This window comes from Ascidia mentula, chromosome 4 (assembly GCF_947561715.1).
Source record: "Ascidia mentula chromosome 4, kaAscMent1.1, whole genome shotgun sequence".
NCBI lineage: Eukaryota > Metazoa > Chordata > Ascidiacea > Phlebobranchia > Ascidiidae > Ascidia > Ascidia mentula.
The window spans coordinates 17,759,120-17,769,211 of record NC_138569.1 but is presented as its reverse complement, the minus strand read 5'-3'; the positions used below and the strand labels follow the sequence as shown (position 1 = coordinate 17,769,211).

The 10,092-nt window shown below is 42.9% G+C and overlaps 1 protein-coding gene across 1 annotated transcript; it reads left to right on the top strand.

Moving 5' to 3' along the window:
- The first annotated feature begins 1,657 nt into the window (after positions 1–1,657).
- LOC145898218 (immunoglobulin superfamily member 10-like) lies at positions 1,658–9,699 on the top strand. Its single transcript, XM_082986647.1, has 14 exons — positions 1,658–1,923; positions 2,098–2,240; positions 2,513–2,646; positions 2,930–3,146; positions 3,650–3,883; positions 4,295–4,477; positions 4,867–5,043; positions 5,971–6,102; positions 6,443–6,697; positions 7,525–7,665; positions 7,842–7,986; positions 8,083–8,217; positions 8,407–8,532; positions 8,772–9,699. Exons 1-14 carry the CDS (start codon positions 1,658–1,660, stop codon positions 9,643–9,645), a joined length of 3,162 nt encoding a protein of 1,053 aa, XP_082842773.1. The 3' UTR covers positions 9,646–9,699.
- The last annotated feature ends 393 nt before the right edge of the window (positions 9,700–10,092 follow it).

Below are 10,092 nucleotides of genomic sequence, written 5' to 3'. Positions count from 1 at the left end.
CGGGAAGCAACAAAACGTAATCCACCAACCATTAGTTTGTCTTTTCACCAACAATTGCGTTTTAAAAAGCAACGATACCGTTAATAATAATTCAATGTATTTTGGGTCTTATGCAAATGTACATTTTAAAAAGGTGTGACGTAAATGTCCGCACACAAAAATACTTGTTTGCAAAGGTAAAGGTATTCGTGGATTTTTGATATTATTGGTTTTTGTCTTCAAACGATCGGCTTTTTCGGATGTTGTTTGAAATATAATCCACGTTGTGTGTGCCAGATAAACAACAAAATCAATGCGTTAATCTTGATTACAAGTCAATCCATTTATGTTTGTTAAATTATCTCCGAATATGCGAAAATTTTTTGATTTTTCCCCGCGCAGATAATTTACAAATTCAGCACAACCAACACTGTACGATTAAGTGCCGAAGGGCCAATTCGCGTTAATAAACCCATTGCTGTTCAATCGATTGTTCAAAGAGGTTAAAATGCGTGTCGGCAAGCACGAGCGCGGCATGAGTTGGCCCAATAGCTGTCAAACTGAAAGTCGCGACAGGACTTGCTTGCGCTCAGCCAGAGGGAGAAAACGCAGCAAATTGCGTGTCCGTCTTTAAGCGAGGGAGCGACATTTAATTATTTATTAGCAGTGTTGTCGGGCAAACGCCTTGTAGCGCGCCAGGTCGACGAGAGAAACCTTCGCGACCAATCAATGCGTTTGGCCCCTTTGCCGGGTCGCAAAAGTGGTACGCGGGCGCTATTCGAGGGTGCTTGAGGCCCGCGCCCGCGTCGCCTTCGATCAGGACCTTTTTTTTATCCAATCAGCGACCACAAGAGCTGGTAAGGAGACGAGGAACAAGTTCTGTTAAGAAGGAAGTGAGTGCCTGGAAGGCAGAACTTGACAGTGTTTTGGTGTTAAATTCAGCAGTGAGGCTTAATTCATGTACCTTGATGTTATGATTTCTGCATGTGACTGCAAAGAATATTTTTTGTACAAGTGAGCGTTGTTCTTGACAATAGCGTTTTGCAGATGGAGGGACATACTTTGAGATTCTATTTCCAGTAATCTATATATAATGATGATGAGTGTTCTCATATGTGCAATGTTATATCACTTCTCCAATGGATGCCGGTAGATGCGTACATTACTGTAAGTGAAAGCCTTCGTGAGTTAAGTTTAGGTCGTTTTGTAAGCAGAGCCGTTTCTAATTGTTCTGCATATTTCATGTTGTCATTGAAGATTCGCCACAAAACATACAGTTTATTCGCGGTACCACGCCTGCATTGCGCAAAGGAATATTCTTTCAGGGGCTGCACGATAGATCAAGATCGCTTACTGAGTACGCCAACAAAATCATATCCTTGTGCTGGTAAATGGCATTTCGTGAAAATTATAGTTCCGTTTTCTAAAGGAGGGTGCTGGGTGTGCGATCTAATTCTGCGTAAAGCACTTCACAGCTATTAGTGAAGATTAAGAGACACAAGATCTTGTTGCAGCGCAGATCACTTTCAATGGACGCGAAAGCTTATACTTGTTAATCGGATTGCAATTCCTCTAAAACATGGAGACCTACTTTTGTTTTCAGGCCGCTGCTTTCTGTGACACGCGAAGTGCTTTTAATTTCAAACTTGTGGTTAAATTAAGGAAAACACTAATTCAAATGGGAAATGACAAACTGGATAAAACAATGCTTGTTTCAAAACACTTCTGGGAACCACTCCCTCGCCTGGTGCTGCTGTTCCTTGCGGTTTGGGGTTCAGAGGCCCAGGACGGAGTCGCGACATCGTTGAAGGCCCGGCGCGGGGGGTCAGTGACCCTGACCTGTTTTGCCGACCACGAATCGTCCCCCACCATAAGTTGGACTAAAACCATCGACGGCAAAGCGATCACTGTCGCTTACTCCGTGAACGGTAGCCCAGTGATTGAGTGAGTACATAGAAAGGCGCGATATTTCAAAATACTATTTTGTACTGTATTGCAATTATCATTATTTTCCCTTTTGTTGTGATAAGAAACCGTGTAAATTGTTTCCCTCGTTTTGGTTCATTAATAGTGCCGAGGGTATTCTGCCAACTTAAACACATTTTCCTGTTTTCCCAGCGACATGCTGAATGGCAGAGCGCAATTGAATGGTGGCCGGTTGGAAATTGACAATCTCCAGATTACCGATTCAGGGATTTATTCTTGCCGAATATTAGCGACTGGAAATGCCAAGGCAGCCGATATTACTCTGGACGTTACAGGTTAGGAGGGAAACACGATAGACACAATATCACGATCATTACATCATTGGTATACACTTTCACGTAAAAGTAACGTAGGTATAGTAGTAGTTTCACGTTTTCTAGTCGGTGTTACTTTTTAGTGTACAAACAATATTTTATCATGAAAACAACATCTGTTTTAAATTAAAAACTTCAATTCATTTAAATTTATTTCAGGATATTTAATGAAATTTAGTACTTCTCCAGAAATAGTTTGGCCAATAAACCCAAACCTATTTGTTTTGATAAAGCTGCACCGACAGTCAGCGCCGAGGTGGTTCGATCGCCGATAGTCGGAAGTAACGGAAAGTACCAGGCAGCAATTTGCAGAGCGAAGGGTGGAAAACCGAGGGCGCAAATCACCTGGACCAACGCAGCCGGTCAGGTATGCCCTTGTTTTAAAGTTGGTTCGCTTGTTGAACTCTTTGTAATGCACATATGGGTATTGACTTTAAAGTAGGCATTAGGAGCAATAATGTACACGAGGTTAGATCTAACTTTAGCTTAATTTGCGAAGTACAAGAAGAAGTTAGTTTCAATGGTATGTCTCACGAACAATAACTGAGAGTACGTGATATGGACAACTATTACCAAACCTAATTGTCTTAATTGTTTGCACATAGAACACGAAAAATAGTGCAATTTACCACAACAAATGAACATTTTAGATTCAAAACTCCATTCCGACAATTATTCCCGCCCCCGACGGTTCCTACGACGTCACTTCCGTTTTGGAGCTTGCACCCGGGCTCTCACCCGACTTCACAGGAGATGGAGTGCGTGAAAGAGTTGGCGCGAGTCGACAGGAGTTCACTTGTCTTGTCAACCACGATGACCTGAGTTCAGTCGAAGCGAAAACGTCGTCGGTGGTTGTTGATCTGTTATGTACGTACAACCACACATGGCTACCCTTCTGCTGTCGTTGTAACCCTGTCGTGGCATCGGCGCCAAATATTTAATAGAATTAGGCGGATAAAATATTTAACACCAGAAAGGTTAAGAGTATGGACATAAAATTTTTAAACGGTTTGATCCGATAAAATAACCCGTTTATGACTAGGCCTCTTTAGAGGGATAAGTATGTGCATTTTATACATTTATATTTTTAAGACAGTCTACATCGACAAATGCAAGTATTGTTTCCTTAATTAGGAACCAATTAAAGACTTACGGTATTCCTGTTCCATATTCCTGTTTTATTATTTACACGTAAACATGCAATTTCCTGAAAAAGAAACACAAAATTTTCCTGATGGCGTATTTAGAAAAAGTTTTAATCCAGCCTTTGCGCCACTTAACGAGTTTTAAATCTATACGAAAAAAGTTTAAATCTATGCAATTCCTACACAAGCATTTCGTCCTTTTATACTCACTACATTTCCTTACAGATGCCCCCCTAGTTCACATCACACTATTAGGCAACCGTCTCACCTGTGAAGCACGTGGCAACCCAAAGCCCGGGATCAAGTGGATTCTTCCCAACGGTGACGTAGTGATGGATGTTCGCACAATACATCTCAGTGAGGGAACATTGGGAGACGGTCGCTATGCCTGCGTTGCGTCCAGCGTTTTGAAACCCGACGCTACAAGCACGTTGATGGTTCAAAGAGCGAGAGATTTGCGTGAGTGGAGGATGAGGTTTTCTATAGAGCACAACAAATTATTCTGTTTGCACAAGAAGATTTTTTTCAACCAGTTTAGGTCTGTGGACCACCTGGTTGACGCAATCAAAAATTGAAATAACTTTTTTTGGTTATATCCTAAAACAAAATTAATGTGGCATCAACGAAAGTATTATTGCAGACAGATGGCCACTGTTTCGACCTAAAAGCTCTCATCAGAAAGTATTATTGTTTGGTAAAATCAACTGTAAGAAATTAAGAAATTATATATTATTGTTACATCGGATTTACCATTATATCACCAAAACATATATGATTAGAATTCGATATTGGTATTAATTTGAATATGAGTTTTGATTTATTACACAAGTTGAGCGACCTGAATCATTTTGCTTCATCTCTCATCTACAGCCACGTTGTTCCGCACCGTTACCCACCTCAACACGTCACTACCGGTTTCGGCATCCGGATACCGAATGGAGTGCAGCGCTCACGTGACCGAGACGCGCGGACTCTCGTCTGGCGCCTTCGCAATGGATTTCGAATGGACCAAAGACGGTCGTGTGATCAATACCCCGTCCAGCGATTACGACAGTGAGTCTCTCTAATTTCGTGCCCTCTGATTGCAATCTTTCCCGGTACCAGCTTTTACGCGTAATGGTTTCTCAAAGTAACGAGGGCTTAGATGGGTGGATTGATAAATTGCGGCACTCAACCACGTGATACGTACGGGAGTCTCTTTTCCTACGACTCCTCTTCGTTGAAGTTGTCCACAGAAGAATGGCGCAGCGCAAGCATCCAAGATTTTATCGGCCTTAGATTTAGGATCCCTTTATTTGCAAATGACTATCTGATAAATCAACTTGCGCAAATGTGAAACGCGTGGAGGCGACGCCGGGTCGTACATTCGAGCATGAAAACACGTGGCTCCGTATACTAAAGCCATCTGTATTTAGCGGCTTAATTTTGCGTCACAATTTCAGTTGTTACGACGCACGAAAGGCTGAACACCCGACGATCGGTGGTGACTTCCCGTTTGCGTTTCGTGGATGTGAGGAGAGGAAGAGACGATGCCACTTTTCGATGCAGACTCACCAACACTTCGAAAAGCACGGGATTCGTAACCGCTGTGGAAAGGGCGGTCACTCTATCCATAGACTGTAAGTTTGTGCATCTGTACTCTGGGTTTACGCCATGTATCTTGATCGAGAACCACAATAATCGAAAAATGTATTGCTTATAATCGTTTCTTCCTGTATGTTGGACTGGCTCAAACCACATTGACGTCGGTCCATCCGTCGTTAAATTATTTATAGCGAGCAAATCAAATTGAGTGCGCGACACAAACATATGCCGCACAATTAGAAACACACGCGATTGTAATCCAGCGATCAGGGCTTAGTTCAGTTCAGTTTTTTTCAGGGCTAAGGCGACATGTGTTGCAATCCGCACTTTGGTGCGTGTCACTAAGCAAACTGAAACCACGTGACACAAATACATATCGACCAATTAATCTGTGGGAAAAAATAAATCTGTGTCATTGCCTTTTTCTGGTGAACAATGAAAGAATACAAAGGTGTCCCAGATCGATAGGACTATGCTCAAAATCCTTGTTACTGGGAATGGGCAAGCCGGGGACGCTTTGGGAATTGGGACATAGCTTTTAATGGAGCGTATGCGCCGGACATGCATGTTAATTCGCTAATTAGCGGTGCGCAGCCTCTCCAGAGGAATTGCATGTCCCTTGCGTATCTTCCTTTGTAATTCTTTGAATAGTTGTGATGGTAGTGGATTTGATTAATATGCAGATTTGATGACTCCTACGATAAGAATTTGATGGATTTGCAATATGTAATTTTGTTGAAGATGAGCGACAAGTCCGTGATGTTTGTCAGAGGTAGTATACGGTTACGTACAACTGTTTTCTTCGCTCGTTACACAAACACCAAACAGTTTCTTTTACACATATGGCTTCAACTACACAATATGAACACATGCAACACCACAAAATTTCAACACAAAGTCCACAATTAGCATAGCTGTAAATTAAACACAATTTACGTAAAGTGATATTATACGCTGCACAGATCCGCCGGACTCGAATGGCATCAGGATATTCGCCGAGCCGAGACACGCCATTGTAAATGAAGGAGAGGATCTCGAACTATCTTGTCGCGTTCAAGCAAAACCCAAATGCAACTACGACTGGTATTTGCATGGTAAGCAATATACTATTGTCTCTGTCTTTCAACCTGCTGCTGTGCAAATTGTCCTCATGGCCTTTAATATAAATGTGGTTGCGCTGAAATAGAAAATTTACATCCGAAAACACAGTTTGTCGCAAGATGTCAGGCTGCGCGCGAGTTTTGGCAGTGATCGATTAAAAGACTAATCGGAATTTGTGGGCAGACAAACCTGCGTTCGAATGCCGATGTTAAAAATAGAATATTTATTCGACTATAAAAGACCGATGGTGACCCGAAACCGAAGCTCGGTTAAAATTATTGCCTCCGATCTAGCTAAAGAGTTCACCAACATGTTGTAAACAACGATTTTTAGGGCAAAAGGTTGAAAGAAGTCATGACGACGAAGCCGATACCCTGACTCTTCCCAACGTTCGCCGGTTCCAGGCCGGTGTGTACAAGTGTGTGGCATACAACTACGTTCCTGGTAGTGCGGAGGCTGACGTTCTTGTTGTGGTTCGCTATCCGCCTTCGGACCTGGAAATTCGGCGAAGTGAAGACGGAAATCTATCATGCGTGACCAAAACCGGGAGTTTCCCGCCGCCTATCTACAGATGGATTTTTCCGAACGGTTGGTTTGAAATCTTACTTTTATCTTAAGCGTGCGATATACAACGGACATCTTACACTTGGTTTTTCGCTGTAAGGGACGTTCTGGTCGAATGCAATAAAAAATAAAACCTTAATACAAATGTCGTTCAAAAAAACCTGATACAAACGATGCAGTTTTGAATAATTATATGGGCGACCATGAAAAACTTAATTAAACACAAAATTAGATACATTTAAAAAAAACGTCACATACGAATCTTTAATTTAGATATTTCAGGTGGGTCATGGCACCCACCTGGCTACGCCAATGTGCTACGCTTATAGCTTCAAAGATCGTCACAACAGAAAACCATATACATTATAGTCCATAGGTTACTTTGCAACGTATGGGGTATTGATTTTGTAAGCCGCATATGTATAGGTAGAGCGCTTACCAAAGATCTTAAGCATTCTGGGTCCTACGTTCCCGTGGGCCTCGCTTCTCTAATCACCCACAAATGACACAGAGCTCCCATGTGATGCATTATCCATGCACTCCTAAACGAAAAAGCCTGTACCTTTTCCTGTGCGAACACAAACACTGTCGGGCAAGTTCCTGGTGAAAGCACTCTATGGGGCCTTGACTAATGTGAAAAATTACAAAATTGTACCAATAATAGTTTGAATGAAGATTGACTAACTAGCTGTCTTCTGTGTTCTACCATTAACTGCACAAATCTTTATGTAAAAGTTTCTTTAACGTAATTTGTCATAATCAAAAACTGCATGCCAGAGGAACTTGCGCAATGCCCGACATTGTCCAAAGTTATACTGGCTATTTTAACAATATTTTATCGCTTGCATAAGGTACCGAAACGAAAGGGAACCAGTCGACGGTGCGGTTGGAGGTGACTGAGGTGGACGAAGCAGCAGCGTACACCTGTGTAGTTCACAATGGTTTGAGCGTCAAAGCAAATCTCACCTACCTGCAGCTTCCACCGCCACCGAGTAAGCCATTCAAACCTTGTTTTATGTTTTTGAGTTTGGATGGAGTATTTTGACGTTTACCGTTTCACTCTCGACGTGTGGATATTCGATTTTTGTCATATGTTTGTTTGGTAACGATTTGAACTTTATTTGTGGCGTCTCAGACTTTTTAATATATTACCATTTTTCTTGCTCAGAAAAGATCGGCGAATTGTCAGTTGCCGAGTTTTCCGCTACTGTCGTTGTGTGTTCCTGCGTTTTTCTCGTGCTCTTGAGTGCCGTATGCTGGTTAACGTACCGTCGCTGCAAGATGGCAAATTCGGCTGAAGTCAACCTTGACAAGTAAGTTCAACCTGTCCGCACATTTTTCACCGCATGACACATTGCACTGTTCACTTGGAGAATTTTTATGATGCACTTTTGTTTGTTCGGGTGCAGCAAGTTTGACCAGTACATGCAGTACAGTGAGCCGCCCGGCAGCGCTGCTATGTCGGACCCGGGGCGAACATCGACTCCGCTCAGTTTGATTCCCCGCTGCCAGTCCGACCTCACGCCAGCCACGTGTGATCAACAGTACGTAGTGTTTAATGCTGTGTGTGGTGTGTTTGCGACACTAAAATTCTATACATTTAGTCGTTTTCATGTATGTTTTACGACATAACATTCTCTTCTTTCTTCATGATTATTGAAATTGGATTTGTTCCCATGATTCAATGAAAAACACCTTCACGATTTTATTTATTACATGGGATGTTGTTGTAGACTTCGTCAAAGCGGCAAGTTTCCGATAAAGGAAGTTAGTTACGCTCACTGCAAATCTCCATTGTCGGTGGAGAGACAAGCTGGGTTCGGATCCACTCCATCATCCCTACAGACCTTCAGTTTCAGGTGTCACTCACGTTTCTGTAACTCTCCTTGTAAAATATGTGATACTTCCGCAATCAAGTTTGCCTAACTTTCTTTGACATGGGAGACAACATATAAGTTTATAAATCAGAGAGAAAGTTACCTTTGATTTAATTGGAAAAAACTTCTGTAAATTTTTGTCCTTGGGCATTGTGTCTAATTTGTTGCACAGTCTGGTGCAATTTCGACGTGTACATTTTTAAATGGTGCTCTTTTCTAAGGAGCGCAGAGCGGTCATGCAATCCACGCCACTCGCCGAGCAACAAGGGCAAAGGCGGCACTGATTTGGAAGGCTCGAGCGTGGAGATTATCGAAAACGAGTCGCTACATTCAACCCTGAACGCTAACCGATCGCAAAACTCAACAGCGGAACACGACGGCGTCAAACGGCAACCCGGGACTCGGTCACCGCAAAGAAAACCGCCTCAAACTCTCAGCGCCAAACCTCCCATGGCACCCACTTTGGAAGAAAGAAGGAATTCGTTCGGCCAGAGTCGCTGCATGACTTCGATACCACTGCAATACTTCCACCAGTCCACGATACCGAGAACCTACTTGTCGAGACTTAATTACAGACAGCAGGGTGTTCCCCCTGTGGGAGTGGTGATACCTTCCTACGACGCGGTGCTCTACGACGACACCTGGCGGCCAGGGATGGCCCGCTGCGCTTTTCCCGAAGGCTCCCATGTGCGCCCGTATGCAACCCTAGACATCGAGACGCGGAAGTATCACCAGAAGCATCTTGAAAGGACAATCGAACGTGACGAAAGTGCTTCTGGATCCATGGCAGCTTCCGAGGACAATTTGCACGGCGTCAAATGCCATAACAGGCCTCGGTCCATGTCTTTGTCTGGCTCTGACACGTCGGGGTCAACCACAGCTAGCTCGGAGTCAGAAACCATCACGAGGAACGGACAACAATCGAGCACGGCCCTGCACAGCAAGCCTGCTTCAAGATACAACCATGCCAGTCGCTTTGAAAAGCAACTTTCGCCAGTGCGCACCGCTTCCCCATTTGATAGTGGAAACGATTCAGTCAAATCTATTCCTTCATCCGTCGCGGCCGGCAAAAAGCAATCGCTCACTTTAGTGTAGAAATGTTTTTATTTGTGAAATTGTTCAATGCTTTTACCGCCCAGTTCCTTTTATCTGCCTTTTTCATGCTTGCAAACATTCACCTTGCGGGAATATTTTAACAGCGGTTTAGCGTGTGCGTGTATAATATACTGAGCTTTTTTGATGTTAGTTTTATCCAATACAGAATCTATTTCATCGTCCAATGTGACTGCTGTTCATTTAACGGTTTGGCAGTTGTAGTTTTAAAAATGATGTTTTAAACCGAGACTAAACTACTCGTGTATAAACTACTACCTTCAGGTGTTCCTCATCAATGAAAAATATCTTTAGAAAACAATTTTGGATAATATAACATATTACAACACAACAAACGTTGCAATTTTGTTTCTGCTGGAAGTGGGAATCCAGATTGCCACAGCAGCAATGTTTGTCGAAATGACGGGTTTTTTTTATTCAGATAACGGG